At 38.3% G+C, this 20,720-nt stretch overlaps 1 protein-coding gene across 1 annotated transcript in view; it reads left to right on the plus strand.

Moving 5' to 3' along the window:
• Positions 1-2,726: 2,726 nt before the first annotated feature.
• The window catches only part of KCNH8 (potassium voltage-gated channel subfamily H member 8), a 179,414-nt gene continuing 161,420 nt past the window's right edge, over positions 2,727-20,720 (plus strand). The window contains exon 1 of the mRNA XM_017827407.1: positions 2,727-2,802. Coding sequence (XP_017682896.1) covers positions 2,727-2,802 — 76 coding nt within the window. The remainder of the gene's footprint in view (positions 2,803-20,720) is intronic.

Genomic DNA, 20,720 nt, shown 5'->3' on the forward strand with positions numbered 1-20,720 from the left:
TTTATAAGAGTACGCCAAGGTTGTGAGTATTCGTAAAGCACAGCAAACTTCCTCTTTTCTGAAGTTCTCACAGGTGAAGGGGCGTTTGGCATGTTCTCCTTGTAAAGAATTTGGAATTGTCCCTCCCTCTTGTCCATCACTAGAATTTCATTGTTGGTAGAGTTTTCACTGCCATTGCTATCACATCCTCCTGACTAGTGGTGAATACATTTCCATAACTGTAAGTTGTGTTCACCATTATCATGAAATATGCCATGTAACTCCTCTGGCACATATCCATCCTTTCTGAGGTGCGTGTTTGCATAAATTTTTGGCATTTTTGCCCAATCTAAGTCTTAAGGCTTTATTCAAGGATTTTCTGTCTCATGGTTGTTAAGAAATTTCCATGAGTTCTTAATAAAGCTCTAAACTTACTGAAGCTGTTATATAATAGAACCCTCAAACTGTATGATTACAGCTCAGACTTGGTGGTCTCTGTGTGTGAGGAGGTTCAGTCTTAGTCACTTATGGGCTTGCAGACTTATCAGATAACAATTTGACTCACCTGGAAAATAGTCTCTTTTTCTCCTTTCGTGATGATCAAAATTAAGAAATACATTTCTATCTTTAATTTGCATGTATGAGTTACTGTCTCCTGACTGCCTGTAGTAAAATTAAGAATATATTCCTTTCTTCTTCACCATATACCTACTAAAATGATGTTTAGGCAGGCCATGGAAAAGAATACAAACCGAAACACAACCACAACACACAGCTACAACATAGGTTAGTCTCTGGTCAGATTTCAAAGATTCAGATTTACCTTAACAACCTCTGTTGCTGAACATTTTGTCAGAATTGAAAATCTGATCATGCTCTAGTGGAACAGAGTTTTCTTTATTTCATAGGTAGGTACATGCTGTACCATCAGACCCAAATAGCCAGTGAAATTAAATGGAAACCTATCAAGAGAAATTAATTTTGTGATTCTGCTTATATTGAACTAGAAGATGTGAGAATAATAAGTAAAGAAAATTAAAAATTGCTGGCATTCAGTATTAAAAATTGTACATTTTAAGGGCAATACTGGTGTTCGTACAGTTTAAGGACAAGGCTGACAGGAATTTGAAGTTTATCAGCTAGCTAAGAAACTGATGGTACTGTGAGATCTTGGAGACTTCCAAAGTAGTGCAAGGCAGTCTCTCTTTTCACGTACTGCTTCTGAAAACTGAGCTGGCAGCTCTATGTCGACTGATTTGTACAGGCTTCTAGTACAAGGACAACTGGACAGATTCATGATCTCAGCAAAATATTGCTGTGTTCTTCAGAGCCAAGGAGGGGTTACCACGGGTAGACTTTATATTATGCCATAAACCCTATGCATCAGCATTTTCTGAGGTTCTTGGTGGTTTTTTACTTTTAATTATGTGCTGTAAAGAAAGACCCTTTTCGTCTCTTCTGGAACCTCTCTCTGGCTGCTTAAGCTAAAAAGTGGGAATCAAAGTCCTCTAACTGTCTGGAGAAAGAGAGAACCCTAAATAAATGGGAATCACAAAAAAATACAGAAAAGCAATACTGTGAAATAGCAAGAGCCCAACAGGCTTCCTCTGCACAGAGATTTTCTAGATTAGGGAGTGTACTCCCACTTCTTTTTTCTAGAGTATTTTAGTCCTGAAAGAAGATGGAGAAGTTTTGCCATTGCTGCTACACTGAGTGAAATGACTGTACTATGGAGAGTTATCTGGCAGCATTTAAAGAGCCATGGTACAAGCCTGAGCAGGTTACTCATCCCAATGGGCAGTGCCTGCTTCTTCAATACTATTGTTATATATTTATTTATTTTAATTTACACATTACACCTCCTGATCTAGGATATAAATCTCAATTCTCTTTTTGGCTGGCAGAAAAAAAAATATATTTATTTCAGGAATTTTTCAGGTAAAAATTTTGAAAGAATATTCTAGGAGATATTCACAGTGACAGAAAGTGCCTATCCCTTAAATAAATAAATAAATGCAAATAATGTCTGAGACCACACACCTGATGGAGCATTATCCATGTTCTAGTCTTGCTCTCCACGGAGCACCTACAGAGGCATTTACTATCCTTCAAGGGCGTTTCTCCTTCCAGCAGCTTAAGAGCCCATGCTTTACGCTGCGATATTGTTACTCATAGAACAGGGTTCATGTGAGCTAATAGGCCTGGGAAACTTCTCATGTGCTAGAGCCGAAACCTGGCGGGGGCGGAAGAAGCCTCGGAGCGCCGGGATGGCCGCCGGTCCCTGCGCTGTGCTTGCCCCGCCCCACCTGGCTCCGGCCACAGGTGGATAAAAGTGCCTCTTCCCCAGCTCCCTGCCCTTCTCCAGCCCATCCTCCCTCACGGCTGCTTTCCACTGGCGCCCCTGTCCCCCTTGCCTTTAGAGGGGTGCGGGGAGGGGGCGCGGCCCCTCACCTGTGCTCGGCCCCCCACCTGTGCTCGGCCTCCTACCTGTGCTCCGTCCCGCACTTGTGCGCGCCCCGCGCCGCCCCGCCCGGCACTCGCAGCGGGGGCGGGAGCGCTGTGCGGTGTCAGGGCTGACGAGAGGGGGGCTCCCAGCGCCGGAGGCGGCGCGGCGGCATCCCCATCCTCCTCCCCTCTATCCCTCCGCCTCCTCCCTCCCTGCCTTCCCCCGGGCGCCCTATGCACTTTCTTCTCGAACCACCCTCGTAGACAAACTTTGATGGGGAACCTCGCACCGCGCTGGAAAAATGCCGGTTATGAAGGGATTACTGGCACCGCAGAACACCTTCCTCGACACCATCGCCACCCGGTTTGACGGCACACGTGAGTCCGGGCTGGGGCTCCGGACGGCCGGAGAAGGGGATACACGGAGGGCGCTGCGCGTGTGGTGGGAGGCTCCTCTTCCCTCCCCTCCGCCGCCCTGGGGTTTCCTTGGTACCAGAAGCCGGCAATGAGGAGGGGGAGGCGAGGGAGCTCTCAGCCTCTCCCACTCTCCTGCCTGGTTTCTCCACAGCTTTGCAGGTGAGGAGGGTGCCCGGTACCCTCTGCCCCCGACCCCCTGTCCGGAGGCTTCAAGGGGGCCGGAGCCAGGATTCCTGCAGGAAAGTTGTACACTGGGCTGGGGCTTCCCCAGCGCCCCGAGCAGCCGAGAGACCGCGAGGGAAAGGTTCGCTCAGAGCCTGGGCAGGGCTTTGGCGGGAGGTTTTGGGATTTTCTTTTTTGTCTTTATTACCTCCAGCCCCCATATTAAATCTTCTCCCTAAAAGCTGAGTTCCCGTAAATCGGGCTCATCCGTGGCAGCAGCTGTTGCAGGGCGTTAGTGGAGGGAGGCAGCCAGGAGCAGGGGAAGGGCTCTCCGGGGGTGCCGCGACTGCGGCGGCCGCCCGGCTGCAGAACCATGGACAGGTCCCGGCCTCGGGCGGTCCGGCGCTGGGCTCCGCTCCCCGCTCCCGCACACGGCTCCTCCCGCGGCGCCCCGGCTCCGCTGGGAGCTTTCCCGGCAAGGCACTGCCTTCCCGTGGGGGGCTGGCGTACTCCCCCTCCGGTCGTGGGTTAGGAGCCGCCTGTAGGAGTCTTGAGTTTTGTTTCTTCTTTGATGGGGCTCACTCATATTAAAGCAACTAAAAAGGAAAGGGGAGATAGTGGATTTGGACCAAAATGAACTCCCTTCCCTTTAATTCCCTTTCTAAAAACCCAGGCATACATCGTGGAGGAAAAACAACTCAGATTTGAGTTGCTACTGGCGGTTTCTTGACTGAAAACATTGCCATCTAATTGGTTTGAAATCTTGACTGCATATCTACTGGCATTTCCTCGATGGTTTGATTACTGTGTGATTAAGACAACTGAACTGTGATTATTGAATCAATAAGTTGTAAAATGCCAAGAAAATAATACAGTCACTGAGATCAACTGCAGAGAAACACAGAGCTTTATTATAACTGTTCTGCTAATCTGAGCATAAACAAATAATTATGATCCAGGGCTGTATGTAACTGATACTTCTCTATAAAGCAATCTCTCTTAAGACTGCTTAGATGTACCTTTAAATTCCTTCAACTGCAGAACTCAAAGTCCTTTTCCCCCATCCTCCACCCTTTTATTGCTGTGAAGTGTATGAGTATTATTTACTGCATATTGAAGCAGTACTAATAAGAGTTTTGCTGCTGATACTGTTATTTGCCAGAAAAGCAATTCTTCCTTTCTTTGTGCTCAGGACCCTCCCCCTTTACAATGGCTTCCTTTCAAAGGATGGAGCACGCAGCCTGCGAGCTGTGCACACAAATGCTTCATGAGTTCTATACCGTTCTTCAAAGATCCAATTTAGCAAGCAACGTTAATGATGTCATGCAGGTCTCTTTTATTAAATAAAACACTAGAAAAATGTTTAATCCACATCTTCTCAGTGACACCAACAGATAAGTGTGGTAGAAAGTTTATTACTTAGCTGAATTCTATACCCAAATGGAGCTACACTTTTAAGGCAATGATTCTACTGCGCTTCATGAAGTCAGATGAAATGATCTTTTCTTAAACAAGAAACAGACCTCAGTGTCTTACATTGAAATTTAATGCTAACAACTCATCTACTTTTTCCTGGAATGTAATTGGAAAATAATGTAATTAGATTAATTTCACCAGAAAATACAGCACATTATTTTTTTATTACAGGCACTGAGATTTTTGGGTTTAGTTAATGTTCCAGAATTTGCCTCAAATATTAAGAAGTGTATTCTAGAAGTTGTTATGGTATGATTATTGACATATGAAATATTCCCAGTAGTTCACATGGGAAGATGTTTTATGAACTAGATAGTCTTACATCTAGTAAAACTTTGGAGGATGGTGGTATTCTATCGAAATCTGGTAGCATGTCTCTTAATTTACAGAGTAACATAATATCTCCTTTAGAGTGTTAGGGTAAAGCAATGAATCAACTTGATGTGATCTGAAACAAAGTTCTGTGGATCACTCCACATCATAACTAAATTTAAAACCTCCAGAAATAGCTTATCTCCTTTGTTGCTTTGAAAATCCTAAATTTAAATATAAAAATTAATACTTCTAAACTGATGAAAAGAAACCAAATTAAAAAGTACAATTTTGCAAAATGTGTATATATATCCAAGCATCAAGTAGAAAAATTAAAACTAACTTATTTTTCACTTAAAGTGCTTGTGTGGTTGGTATTCCAGAGCTTGTTCAGGTGGCTTAAGATAAAAGTAATATCAATGGCTAATCCTTGCAGGAATCAGTCCCATGTCTCACTAGTTTTACAGATGATACAGTCTGTGAAAGGAATAGGACTGATACATGGCACTGAACCCGAGGTTATGTTTCACAAACTACTTTGACCTCACACATGATGATATTTAAATGTTAAAATACTGCCAAAGGTTTTTTGGTATTGGGGTTTTTTTTGGCAGTTGTTCTAATATACTCTGTAGTTAACAGACCTCTTTCCAGTTTAAGCCTGTGGGAAGGATATATTATGTTGTCATCAGTGATAGACTAATCCACCAATGCATCTTTAATCCAGAAGAGGGATAATTCTAATTCTGGGCAAGAGTGCAAGAAGGGATTCCAGATAATATTAGAAAATATGCTTTGCTTTGCACGGAATTTTCAAAAATTAATTCAAATAATTTTTTAAATTTTACTTTTGCAGTGATTTATGTCTAATTAGCAGTTATGAAAAATTGAATATCTCAAAAAATTATATAACAGCTGCTTGACAGGTTCTTCAGGTGCTCAGAATGCTCTCAGTAGATATTTTGTTGTCTGTATGTTATACATATGAAACCAGGGTATATGTGCTAAGCAAAAGAATTAGATTAATTTTGGGGTGCCTCTTAGCTGTATAGGGGATTGCAGAGATTTCCTGCAAACTTCCTATTACCTGAGTTGCACACGTGGAAGAACAGCATTAAAGGTTTGCTTATCTGGATTTCCATGGCAGAACTCTTGGATCTGCCTATGTGCTGTTATACCTCCACCTTCTCACAACTTGAAAATATCTTTTGTGTTCCTGACATTGTAATTTAAGTCAATGCTTTCTCAAAGGGCTCCTTTCCTCTCCCTCCCCCCCAGTAACTAAGCACCAGGTCATCCAAAGACTTTTTGCTCCCTCTGAGTTTATTGTCAATTGGGAAAAAAAATACAAAAATTTTCAAATGAGTAGGTTTTTGCTTAGGGTTTTTTTGGCTGGTTTGGGGGTTTGTTTTTCTTTTTATATTTTCAAGATAAAATATCATTTTCAAGTGTGAAAATATTTCAAATATAAGCCTATAATTAACCCCGCCACCAAATATTAAGAAACTGAATGTCTGAAGTGAGTTATTTCACTTCAAGCTTTTGAATTGGAAATTTGCATATTTCTGCTTCTTAACCCTATTTAGATTAGCCAAAGTATTAAAAAACAGTTGCATGGTAGGAAATTATGTTCTATTGTTTTCATTTATATATATGTAAATAAAAAATACTCTCTGTGCACTATTTATTTATTTAATTAGATTAAATACATAGCGGGGTCCTTGTTGTTGAAAATCTGTGAGACTTTCTCATGGAGAAAAGCTAACAGAGATTCAGCAAATATCCTCATTAATTTATAATCAAAAAAAGGACAACAATTTTGTGTATAGTTATACTATAAAATGACAGCTGAAGTTCTATAATTATCTCTTGTCTGTCAAATCTTATCAGTTTCCAAATTAAGTGTGTACTTCACATTCTTATTATCAATCTTGCGTGATCAGTCTTATCTGAAGATCAAGCTGAGTTAATTCCTTCTTGCTCACCGTCAGTAGTGACAATTAGATAATTCTGTATTTGCTGAACAACTTCTACATTCAGATATGTTTTCCAATTAAAACATTGCTCAAGTACTAACAAAAGAGCTTTGCACCTAAGCAGCAATTTTCATAACTTTTTTTTTCCTTGTTGATCAGATGGAATCAGTTTTCTGATTGCTTTGGTTACCCTCAGGTGCGATTGCAGGATTCCTGATCAGAACATACAGATTTAAGCATATCAAATGTGATGTCAGCATACTTCTGCTGGTACTGTGGGTAGAACCAGGTTGTTTCTTTTGCATCATCATCAGTTGGTACAGAGCTGAAAGCCTTTGTATGCAGTGTTGTTTCCAGATTGCAGGGTCAGATTCCTCCCCCACTCTTCACCAGCTACCCCCATCGCTTGCCTTTCTGTTTCATAAACAAACTAGTGATGTCTGCTAGGTTGAACCAATGCACTAACACTCTCTGCAACTTCATTGTCAGATTCTGTGTCTCATTCAGGGTGAATCCTAGCCTCCCTACACTGATCAATGTGCTGCATAATCATATCACAGAAACTTCAAAAGCAGGAAAGTGCTTCTTGGCTGCTTAGGGGTTCTCTCCCAAAAGGGCTCAAGGAATTGCAGCAGTGTCAGATGTAGGGAAACAACAACTGAACTTCAGGCGAAGAAGGTCATTGATCAGACTCCAGGATCAGAATGGTCCACCTCACAAAGACAAAATGTGCTGCAGCTACAGGCTGGGGGCAAAGTGGCTGGAAAGTGGCACAGCGGAAAAGGACCTGATGGTGTTGGTTGATAGCCAGCTGAACATGAGCCAGCAGTGTGCCCAGGTGTCCAAGAAGGCCAATGGCATCCTGGGCTGTATCAGGTCCAGCAGGACCAGGGAAGTGATTCTTCCCCTGTACTTGGCACTGGTGACGCCACACCTCAAGTCCTGTGTTCAGTTCTGGACCCCTCAATTCAGGAAGGACATTGAGGTGCTGGAGAGGATCCAGACAAGGGCAGCAAAACTGGTGGAGGGTCTGGAGTGCATGTCCTATGAGGAGCAGCTGAGGGAGCTGGAGTTATTTAGCCTGGAGAAGAGCAGGCTCAGACCTTATCACTCTACAACTGCCTGGAAGGAGGTTGTAGCCAGGTTGGGTTTGGTCTCTTCTCCCAGGCAATAAGTGACAGGACGAGAGGACAAAGTCTCAAGCTGTGCCAGGGGAGGTTTAAGTTGTACGTTAGGAAGAAATTCTTCACAGAAGGGTAATTAGATATTGGAATGGGCTCCCCAGGGAGCTGATGGAGTCACTGACCCTGGAGGTGTTTAGGGAAAGACTGGATGTGGCACTTAGTGCCACGGTCTCGTTGACGTGGTGGTGTTCAGTCAAAGGTTGGATTTGATGATCTCAGAGGTCTTTTCCAACCTAATTGATTCTATGATTCTGTAAAATCCTGTGTCCAAAGAAGGGTGACTCAAACTATGATATTCACTGATCAGTGTCAAAGAGACTTCCAAGCAGTGACAGTGGAAAAGCTCGTAGTCTGTCAAACTCTCCCTCTGAGGGAGTGCAGATGCAGTAAAGCTGGTCTAGTTCTTTGTCATAAAGATGAAGTGAGTCAGACAGAGGGAAATTTCCAAAGATACATATGCTGTTGGTCTTATGTTAATGAAGAATTGTTTTGGGCTTTTTACTTGTATCCTTGGATAAGTAAATAATGAGGTTTCCTGAATTAATTACGTATTTTTCACTGCAAAAGTATACAGTCAACACTGGAAAAAATATTGCCTGTTCTCAGCTCAGAGAGCAAAAGAGCAGACCTTGCCTCTCTGTACTTGTCTCTGTAAGATGTGGCCTGTGTTGCAGCTCACTGTAGCTCTGTTACTAAAAAAAGACAAATGTGATTTTGAATATAAACCAGGGGTTGGATGTTTGGAATCTGTTGTTGCTCTTTGCTGAAAATAACCAAGAAGCTAGATTAAGCAGCTAATTGGAAAATCTTTTCCTCTTCTTTTGGCACAAATGTTGAGGGTGTAGAACTTCATAATTTAAGCTTGGGTTATTTGGTGATCTTTGTTTTCAACAGCTACAGTAACTTCTGATTCTAACCTGAGCTGAAGTTAGACCTGAAAGTTTTGGAGGCATCTTACAATCATGTTTCTTAATTCTTGATTTCTGGTCCAAAGGATCTAATTCAAGGGAAAAAAATGTGTGCAGGCACCATTTTTAATATGCAATCACCGGGCTATTCCTTAAAATCATGAAAAATGGTCATTATGGTATATTTTATCCAGAGAACATCTTATTGCTATAGAAAACGCTGATGTATTCAAGTTGTCAGGTAGTGTTCTCTTCTTTTTTTTAGACAGAAAGAAGATAGAATGATAATTATGCAGTTCTTCCATTCAGAGGATATATATAATTCATTAATCACACCACTTTTAAGTCTTAGGTTAATGCTATAAATGTAAAGTTAGACTAGTAACACACATCATTACTACAGAAATAAACTCTGTATTTGAATTCAAGGCAAGTATTTGAAACTTAAGAGTGGAAAAGAGTAAGTAAATAAGGGATTTTTTTTCTGAATAATAAAAGAATATTATCCTCTGCATTGCTTCAGGGTAGAAACCTGATACACAGTGCAGTGATCGAAACAAATCTGTATATTTGAAGTGACATATATTTGAATGAACATGTACTCTGTGTGAATGGAAAAAATCTCTTCAGAGGGTTTCTAAATCTTAGATGATTATCAGGATTCACACTAGAGAGGTTCTGTAAGTTTACCCTTTTTTCTCTTTCCAAACATTTCCTACTTTCTTCTCTGATAACATTTCAATGAGTAAATAGGTTTACCCTGAAAATAGATTTCTCTTATTGTGATCACTGCTCTTATGTATTCAACTTTTATTTTTTTTTTTTTTATTTTATGTGTGCAGGTAGCAATTTTATACACATTCCCAGTCTTTCTGGGTGCAAAGAAAAGGTGTTCAGAGTATTGTTCAGGCAACAGAACAATAGAAATACAAAAAAAGCCGCTGCCTCAAGCACATGTAGAAGTGTAAGCAAATAGAGATGCATGAATATATTACAATAAATCAGGAAAGGTATGGGTTTACAGAGCATTAAGTGCTGTTAGTACTATTCTGAGAAAATATATTTTTGAAAGAAATGCAAGTTGCCTGTATTACATCAACTGTTGCCTGGAAAAGGTGAGCAAAGGCAGTTGCTTACAGCAGTTTTGCATTGTCACAAGAAAGCTTACCTTACCTTGTGTTAAAGTGACTAGAAGAAAAAAGCGTGCAAGCAACAACCTGAGCCCGAAGCAATGTTGTTTCATGCCCACTCAATCTAAAAATAAATAAATTAGAAAGAGGGAAAAAAGAAGGGGGGAGGGGGAATAGAGAAACAAACAAGCCATTCTCAAATTGCAGACATGAGAGAGACTTCTTTAACAGTAAGAAAAGTCTTCTTTTAGAGTTTATTTTGCCAAGTGCTTCTGGCTCCTTCTGTTTCCTGGGATTGATAATAGTATTCAAAGGCTTTGGAACAGGTGTTGTTCTTAAAATACTAGCGCATTCTACATTGAACTTGACATTAAATATCTTCTGAGCATCCCTAAACCTTAATGCTGGCTGTCAATCATTTCAAGGACAGCTGAAGACAATTGTGTTATGGAGAAATATGTTGTCTTCCCTATTGATATTTTGAAGAGAAAACAGCCTCCAGTGTGCCAGCTCTCAATTCACTTTTTCTGCAGGCATTATTTATGACAACTAGAAGTTCAGGTACCAGTTCTTAGGACTTTTGAGGGCTGAAAGCTGCCAGGATTATTTTGCTTTTCTTTTATTTTAAATCTATAGAAATATGGAAGGGTTCATTTGGACAGCATGGACATGAAGTTATTTTTGCCTTCTATCTCCCTCAACAGCTTGTTTTGATAACGTGACTCGGTATTTTATTCCAAATGTATAAAAGAGAACTCTGAGCTGGTAATTTTGTCTTTTATTTGATTTTTAGAATGAGAAAATTTTCCTAAGACAAATAATTTGATTTTTTTTCTCCCCAGAATGTCAGATAACTCCTGTGATGAGTGTGGTTTTGTATAAATTCTGCCTTTTCCCACATTTTGAATTTACAATGATATGAAAAATAACAGGGAAACTATATTGTTTTAGAGGAAATATTTTTGCAGAAAAAACACCCTTCTTTGTGGCAAGTAAAAAAGCTTCTTTGGGAGGTAAAAAAAACCTTTAAAAATAAAGAATAATCACATAATATCAGTGACAAGATGTTTTTTGGTTTGTTGGGGTTTTTTTAATGATCTAAATGAAAATATACAATATTTTAATCTATGTATTTCTTTTGAATATATTAATTACATTAGCAAGATAAAACATTAATTGAATTTATTAAACTGAATTGTTTCTTTATTGAGTTGAAAGATCTTGAGGCCAGGAGTTTGTACTTAACACTTTCTCTTTTCCATTTCCATAACCGTGGGAATAAGCATGCACCTCATAAAACCTGTAGTTATAGAATCATGTTAGGGATTTAAATACCTAAAAGTTCAATGTAGAAAAGAATAGTTAATAAGTATTAATGAAAGATATTGAGCTACGCATTTGCCAAGATTAGGGAAAGTTAGCAGGATCACTGATTATCAGAGGAAAATATATAGTTACAAGTTGTGTCTGCTTCAGTGCTGTAGTAATGGGGTGGCAGCATGAGAGGAAAAAGGTGAGAGAACAGCATGGTTAGACTGTATTTTGGGGGCTGTTCAAAGTCTTACAGCAACTTAGTATTTGGATTTTTAAAACATATTATGGCTTTAATGGCCCTGTTTGAAGCAGATCTATGCTACATTACAGTATGACTAAGTTATCTTTGTCATGATGAAGAGCTGCTTCTGCATTGGGAACAGAAAACAGGATGCCTCAGGTATTCTGAATGTCTTTATTACCTTTGTGTATTTTTAGAGGAATATTTACCTAAACTCTTTGTTTGGTATTTTTTGTTTGTTTGGTTTTGGTTTTTTTTTTTTTTTAGACTTATATAGGATGTTTAGAATTCATCAGGAGAGTGACACTATTAATACTGCCTTGGAGAGTATGTATCTGAGAGTGGTTAGAGCAAGGTGTGCTCCATGGATCTGTTGCCAACAAATTCTTGCCTGGAATTAGGCAGGCTAAGGCTCTTCCATTGTACTACATTAAGTCGTTCCTTAAGGAAAGAGGTTTGGCTACCCCATATCAGTTATGTGAACTCACTGCAGTGCAGTATGAGACCACAGATGGAGGATTCATCCTTTACACACTTACAGGTATGCTAAAGGTTGTGAGGGTTAAAGCATATTTCCAGATTTTCTTCTGGTAGGGTGCAGGCTCGCACCCAATTATTTTCCGTTCCCTGAAGTGAAGTAAGCACTTGCCATTTTTCACTCTGAACCTGTGATTTTTTTTCTTCAAACTCATTAACAATTGCAGATAATTATTTGTTAACTTGTTTTTATTCCTGAAGACATTAACCATAAATGATATGTGAATTTTGAAAAAGCAGTCTGCTCTCCTTTAAGATGTATTAAAAAAACCTTAAAAAACTAGGTTATAAGTGACCTTAAACACAAAATTGATTTTTTTTTTTTTAAGTTTACGACATGAACTGGAGTGCTGATTGATTTTCAGAGGTAAGGGATAGTCTTAGGTTGAAAATTGTACAAGTGATCTTTGGCCAAGAAAGAAAAAAAGAGGAAGCAGCTGTGAAGAAGCAGTGATGGATTGACCGATGGGATTGCTGAGTGAGCAGAAGGTAATGATTTAGAATGAACTGAATGCAGTAGCACTGTGGGAAGCTTCACTTTGGTACAGAATATGACCAGGGAAATGTTGCCCTGAATGGGTATAGTTGTGAGAGGGTTAAAAGCACTGTCTTCTCAGAGAACAAATTGCTTGTGGTCCTACCTAGCACTCGGTGGAATGACATTGGGCAGTCTTGGCTTTCAAAGGTGAACATGTCTGTTATCTTCTTGATGAGTGTTTAGCCACTAAACCCAACAAATTACAGCCTGATTTCATCATATTGTAACTTTTAGCTGGCTGATATGGCTAAGGAAGCAAGTAAAAGTAAGTTAGGTAGCTGACGTAATGAAAAACCACAGTGAAAATTGACTATGGCAACTTTGTGTTTTGTGTTTTCTTTTATTTTTAGTTTTTTATAAAAGACTACACTTCAGAATTACTACTTTTATAAAGGGAATGAGGAATCAAAGTGGGGTTTTTTGATTGTTTTGTTTTAACTGATATTAGGTTTTTTATGTGTGGATGACTCGATAGCACATGATCTTATTTTTCATAAACTTGCTTACAGTATGTCTGAAAGTCTGTTGTGGTTCTCATGTTTGCCATCTCTCCTGCCCCCCTCCCAGAACTTCCCACTCCTACTGGCAGTGTGGATCGAATCCGACCAAACAGCTTTTGTGAATTACAGCAACAAATTGCTGCTTCCCCAAGCTGCTGATCGATTCCTGCAGCAGAGGTAGTGATCAGCAAGAGTCAGGATGGACAGATGGAAATTACTGCAGACATTTAAACCCATCAGTCATAATTCTTATACAAATAAAACAGGCAGGTGTTGAGCTGTTTTCATACTGCTGTGAGCAGGATCCAGATGGGGACCCAGGGTTTTGGTTCCAATTGCAACTCAGAGCTAATCATCAAATCAGACTGTGGAAGCAGTAACTCTTGGAGAAACGCACAAAGACTTTGCTGCTTTCATCCAATTGGAGCTATGTGAATTGCAGTTTCCCCCCCACACTTTTGTCCTAACTATACAAAATAATTCTATATTAGAGATGTGTTCCCTTTAAACACCAACAGTATGTTTAGAAAGGAATTATCTATCTGGATATTTCAACACTTTTTATTTGAGGTATGTTTATAAATACAGAAACATATATATGCAGGTGATAACCTGCTTTAATTACAGAAGAAATCACGCTTCATTTAGGATGAATAGTTCATGTGTTCATTTTTCTGCTGATGTGAGTCTCCTGGGAAAGATTGCTTGAACTCTCAGGAGAGCTGCAGGCCTTCTGTTTGTGTCTTTTGTAACCAATAACTGTAACATTGCTAATTTCTGCTGTTTTTCTTGTGGGTATGCTTTTTAAACATAAATAATCATAACCTGATGTTGTATCAATCTCTCCTGAAATACATCAAATTCCTGAGGCAGGAGCTTTAAGTAAATACGTATGATCACCCAGATGATAAAAAAATGGTGGAAAGAAAAACAGCCACTCTGTGCATCAATAAGTAAGGTGCAAAGAACACGTAAATAGTTCAACTGGCAGTCTTACAAGTGACTAGCATAAGGAGTGCCTCTTCTAGAGAAGCAGGAAATGAAGTTCAGGGAAATATTAGTCCCACAGTAGTCTAGTGGTTAGGGTGCAGGACTCTCACCGCTGCGACCCGGGTTCGATTCCCAGCCCCCTGGGCAGATGGAGCTCGTCAGCCCTGTAAGGCAATCCATCTAAGAGAAGGTCACTCTAAACAAACCTACGTCCTGAGACCCTCACTGCCACTGTCCAAGTTTGCTCAGCCCCGGCAGATGAACCTCAGGATTAAAGGGTGGGCTCAGTTCAGCGCACGCTGTGTCTCACCTAAAAAATCCACTGCGCAGGCTGGAAGTGTTAATGACCTTTTCCAAATCTTCGCTCGCGAAGACTGGCCATTACTTACTTAGTCCCATAAATAAATAAATAAATAATCTGGAACAACAGAAATTAGTTTACATTTTACCTTTATTCTGCTTTTAAAAACACATTTCCCTTTTATGAATTCATTGTAGGCAAGGGTCTCTCACAGAAAGCAAGAAGGACAAAGGCCAAAAAGCCCAACAATAGAAATACTGTGTGACCTACACCATGATGGATAGATCTTAATAAGCCGAGTTTTGGGAGTTGAGTGAAATAATTACAAGTAAAGCTAAGAGGTTAGAATTAATTGGAGAATTACAACAGTTTTTATCCCCAGCCTGATGTGGTTGATAGGTCAGTTTATATGAACTGTCATTGAAAACAATGCTTCCAGGTGTTCAATTAAAGGTTATGAGACATTTTCTGCCACCTTTACACATTCTGTTTTATGCTGGGATGTCTTTCTAAAATGAGCAAGAATGAAGAAAGTTTTTTTACATTTATAGCATGAAAGTATTGTCTTCTAACTTTTTTGATGCTTAGAAGTACATAAAATTGGTTGTTGATGTTTAATTAAAATGTACATAGTATTTATTCTAATTAAGTAATTTTGTAAAGTGAAGTTAATGAGAAAATCTTTGTAATGGTGTCTCTTAGTTTGATAGTTGCTGGTTTTCTACCTATTAAATTTTGACATATTGCTGTGCAGAGCAGTGATTTTATTTTATGTTTTAATGCTTAGAGTGTTGTAGCAGTTTGCACAGCACTTGAATATTTTAGTGTTCATTTATCATGGCTAATTCATGGCTTCCAGGAGAGTTTGTGAATGGCATAATAAACTAAATATAATAACAGAATAGTTTGCTCTTAAAAGCAGGTGCTTCCTGATAGGTTTTCAGACTTGGCAAGCAAAGTTTGTGGCAGTAAAATATTGCAGTGAATGTTCTGATAGCTTGGCTGTGAAAAAAAACATGGAATCTTTGCTTTCTGACAGACCAGTATTTTTTTTTGGTACATAAGATAAAGCCATCTTGGGCCACATGACATGGAATCTCTGGGGCTGGGGATGCAAAATTAGAAGTGTTGTTCAGCCAGACTCAGTCCAACAGTATGGCTTGCTGTTCTGCTGAAGGGAACCACCAATATCTTTCTTGTTCTATGAACCTATTTTCCAGATTAGTCCTTGACTAAGAAATCAAGTATCAAAGCTGATGTCTACATAAACGATTTGGGTACCTGATAGGAAAGGGTCTGAAGTACAGCCCTGTGTGACAGTCACAGGCCTCTGTGGTGGGATTATGAGACAAGAATCAAGAGCCGTTCTCTGTATTATCCAGAAGGTAAAATAGTCCCCATAAATAAATAAATTATCTATAGGAATTTTGTTTTTTCCCTTACTGCTCCACATTAAGGGAGTTTGTTACTGTTGTTAAATCCTCAGTGTTTCCCAAATGAATTTATACTTGCACTTAAAATCAAGCACATGGCTTGATTACAGAAAACAAAAGATATTTCTGAACCAAAACATTAATCTTCAGTTTTAATTATCCTAATTTTTTGGATCAATTCTGCAATTTTAGCAGGTGTTAAGCTTCAAAAGTAATTTTCAGAAGCTTTTTACATTTTGTTACTCAAGAATCCTCATGATGATCAACATAATTTCGGGATTTCTAGTAGCGTCTATATAGTTCTGTTCTGTTGTTAAAATATAGTGCTAGAGAACTTGATAGTTATAGCAGAAGAGAAATTGAGAAGTTACAAAAATTGGAGATGTATCTAATTTTCACAAGTGCAAATTACTATGAGAGTTTCAGTTATGAGACTCTCAACTAAAAGCCACCCTTGCACCATATCCATCCCATTCTTACCATGAAAGGGATATTTCACAGCCTTAATCCTTCTAGTATAGTTACTTTATATGAATGGATTATTGTACATTAGAAATGTGTTTCCATCCTCCTTCTGTGTTTCCAAGATTGCTCTCACAAAATGAGAAGACCAGACTAGCTGAAAATGTTAAACTTGTCTTAAACAATACTGATGATAAACATGAAGTAACAAAGCATGGAACAAGATAGTCTAGGTCACAGAAACTTATCTTGCATTAGAAACAGAAAATCTCTCTTTTTCTAATCTTGAAATGTTCTCAATCACAGACTTTAAAGAAATGAAGAGGATTTTTCATGACACAGGATTTGTAACAACCTATGCTATGATGAAACAGCATGTCTATAAAGAGGAATCCTCTATGATGAAACAGCATGTCTATAAAGAGGAATCCTATCTTTACTTGCAATGGATATCTTTCAGAACATTAATGTTCAGTCAGCAAGATAAAAAATTTTCATATAAATGTGGTTTTAAATGTCCAGATGGAAAAAATGTTCCTATAAAAATGTACTTTCTACTTTCCAAAAAGTTCTTCTAATACCACAGCTTTCAGACAAAAAGTAGAAAGCAAATTGCATGAATGTTTAAATAGAAAAGAAAGACTAAAACTAAAAAAGAACCCAAACAAGCTTAGCGTCAATAAAAATGTGGCAATAATAAATTTATGTATTTTATCACATTGACATATTTTTATTTCATAACTTGAGGATTGCAACATTGGGCTCTGGCACTCTTTGGGGATCATCAGGAGCACAGTGGTTTTTACTGGTATAAACTGCGCTGAGGTACAGCTGAATTTTTTTCAAAGCACTGAAAACTAAAATAGAACTACTGTGAATACTCTAAGATGTCATGGTGTTTTCCTGCTTTCTAAATCATTAAGACCAGAACCTCCTAGCACTTTAACCAAATGCACTTATTTCTTTCTTCAACCTTTTGTGGTTCCTTCCATTCAGATTGGGCACCAGTGGCCTAACTTGACTTTTTCCCAAGCCAGTTCTTGACCCAGCTCAGATCAGTTGGAAAATTCCTTTTGCCAAGGATGAGAGAACTGTCCTTGAAGTGTGGGGACGTTCAGTTGCTTACTTGTTTACCAGACTAACTTTAAAAGCACTGGGAGTTTTTGTTTCCATAAATAATACATATGTTCCACAGTGTCTCGTGAGAACTATAGCACTAGTCCAAGTTCTTCTCCATAACTGGAATTTAAACTCTGTGATGGAAAATAGAAACCTCTAGACCCTAGCTCTGACCTGGTCACCTTTAGTAAGCAGTGATCACGGTACTATATTGAAGGGGCATCTAGAAAGTTTCTTTGAATAATCCTTTTTTCTTTGTTTTTAATTAATAGTTTTTGTTTCCTTATTTCACAAAGTGCTGAAATTCTAATGTTTAAAATTTGATAAAGTATCAGATTAAAAAAAATCATCTCTTCAACTCTTTCAAACATGTGAAAGGGAGAACAAGTGATTCCATATGCCAAAGAACCCTTGTTTCCTCTTGCAGTGGAGCTGCTGTATGAATTTTCTGTAATCCAATACAGTCAAGCTGACACTGAAATTTTGTGAAAATGAGGTATGAGTAATTTCTCTCCTGGTTGCTTTATGAAGCTTATTGTATCTTGGAACCCTCTAGGCCTCTTAAATATTGCTGAAAATAGGCAGGGTATTTAGTGTTGAGAAGGGAGAAGATGGGAATGGGAATCAGAGGTGTATGGGAAACACAATCACTTTAGTTCTATTTGCCTTATTACAAAAACCAGCAATACATTAAAACTTTCTTGAGATATTCAGCAAGTATGGGCAATCCATAGCAGTTTAAGTACCACCCTTTATCACACTCTGAAGTAGACACCCAACTGATTCTGTATCGATGCTTTCCAGTCTCAGAGGTTTTTGGCTTCAGTATCCTAAAAATAAATGTTTGATACATTAATTCTGAATCTATTGCTGTGAGGGAGGAAATACACCCATTGAAATGCTGAGAAGACAGTCATATATGCTACTGTCCTTCTATTTTAGACAGGAGTGTTAACACTGCTTTCCTCCCTTTTAGTTAAAAATTTTCTTAGTCAATGCCACTCTCACAAGTGTGAGTAGAAGGACTCAGGATGGGCTTTGTGTCAATTACATATTTGGGAGTGGGCTTTGAGTGATTCACTTGATTCACCTTCCTGATGAAAGAAGCTCTGAAATGTACAGTGAATGTTACACTATTTTCTTTTCCTTAATTGGTTCAAGTAATTTACAGAATGGAGCAGGGGAAAGTGCTTTTCTTACTTTCGACTGCAGAGGGAATCTTGCATTCCTAATCTTTAGTGTTTCCTGGATGCACTTTAATTTGACGTCTAAAATAGACCATATAACTAACCTTCATAACTTCATAAAACTTGTTAAGAATCTCTTAATAGCTCCTCTTAAATCTCTCACATCTGGAAATAGTGAAACCAAATATGTTTGAGAGTTTCCTTTTTCTGCTTCTATGGAAGGATCTTGTATAACACCATCAGAATCACACCTCTTAAGAGAATTGATGCAGAAAGTGAAATAGGATGGTCAAAAGCAGAGCCACTTTGGTTTTTGCCATGAATTTTTTTCCATGCAGATGGAACTTGAGCTAATTTCATCAATAGAAATTACTGCCTAAGTTAAGTGGAATAATTTATTTGCTTGAAACAATTTAGAAATAAATGACACTTAAATGAGTTTTCTAACAGCAATCATTTTTACACAGTTTCAGCTAAACCATATTTTAGTACACAAAATGAAGCAGCTGGGGTTAGTTGTGATGCTTGAGAAAAAAGCCAAATTTGTTGCCATAAATTTAACCCATCTGGATATAAAGGACACTTTATTTAGGTATGTGTGATATATGTAGCAGTCTTAATGTGCATATAATGTATTTTCTGATGATTAAACCATGATGTATTTATTCAATTATTTAATCTCTTTAATGTTGCTGAATATTGTTTTCTTCTTGCCTAAAAATGTGTTAGGGTATGAACTTAACTGGTTTAATTATGAGAATTATAGTCTGGTTCCTGCTTGTTTGAGTTTTTTAAATACTAAAATCACTACTGATCTAATGACCAATGAATCACACATTGCACGATACTTCTGATATGTCTTGAAGTCTTTGGTGATTTTCCCCATGAAAACAATTTCTTCCTAAAATAGCAACATTATCTGGGATGAAGTGTCAGAACATCATGTACTTACTACAATCTCTGTTGTTCTATGCAATGCTAAAAATTATATCAAACTAGTTTCCATATAAACTGAACTCTTGATTTATAACCTTGTATATCATTAAGTATTTCAAAGTAGTTTTACCCACTGTTAGGAAGAGATATGTAGTTATGCATGCATTTATGCCATAAAAATCACCAGAACAGAAACACTTTTAAATATTATAAGGATGTGGTTTCCAAATTTTCCTTCAGAATCAATGATTGTAGAATGCCAGAGCTTTCTTAATACCAATTAAAAATAGGAGAGTTTGGTTGCCTTGGTCTGTATTCATACTTCCACGTGTAGAAATGGGGTAATAAGAAACAAGCCCTCCTGACAGATCTCAAAACACAAATACAAAATTATATTATACATAACCTACCATCTCTGATGAGTCAGCATGCAATTTATAACTTGCAGTGCATTATTTTTTATAAGTCGCTTCATTCTTGTGAATGTAATTTTCAGAGAAGTCTAAGGAATTAGGTCAACTTTAAATTAAAATTTTAAACTTCTGGAGAACCAAATGTTTCAGTGTCTTTATTAGGAACATACTTCGTAAATGGATTGCCAGACATAGGAAAAGGACAGGCAGGTCCAGATGGTGTTTTCGCCATCTGAAAAGTGTCCTTCTCTCCATTGATTAGAGCAGGGAAGTATGGAATTTGACAAGACAAAAGGCAGCATTAGTGGTCTTTTCTCCCTATGACTAAATGGCAATACAGGCCATAGTTATGAAGTTAAATCATTAAAGAATATTGTTCTTTTTAAAATAAATAAAAATCTATCCATCTGTGTATATATATACATAAAATATTACAGCAAGTTCTAATTGCTGTAGTGATAGAATTCAAAAACAGTTCTAATAAAAAATCCCTTTCAGACAAACCAAGTTAGTATTGATATTTGAACTTAAGTCTACCTGTTATATTTATCATTACCAGAAGGTTACATTTGCAGAGCAATGTACTGAAAGTTGTTGGCCAAATTAAAACTGGGGATGGTATTTCACTAGACTGCTCTGATTTTACTCCAGGTCTAAACTTGATTCTGTTCTTAATGAAGTTAAATTTTAAATTAACCCCCCTGTATTACCCTTGGCTTTCAATGCAGCGATAAATAAATGGATGTAGAAACAGATGAAC

Source organism: Lepidothrix coronata, unplaced genomic scaffold (assembly GCF_001604755.1).
Source record: "Lepidothrix coronata isolate B3197 unplaced genomic scaffold, Lepidothrix_coronata-1.0 Scaffold139, whole genome shotgun sequence".
Taxonomy (NCBI): Eukaryota; Metazoa; Chordata; class Aves; order Passeriformes; family Pipridae; genus Lepidothrix; species Lepidothrix coronata.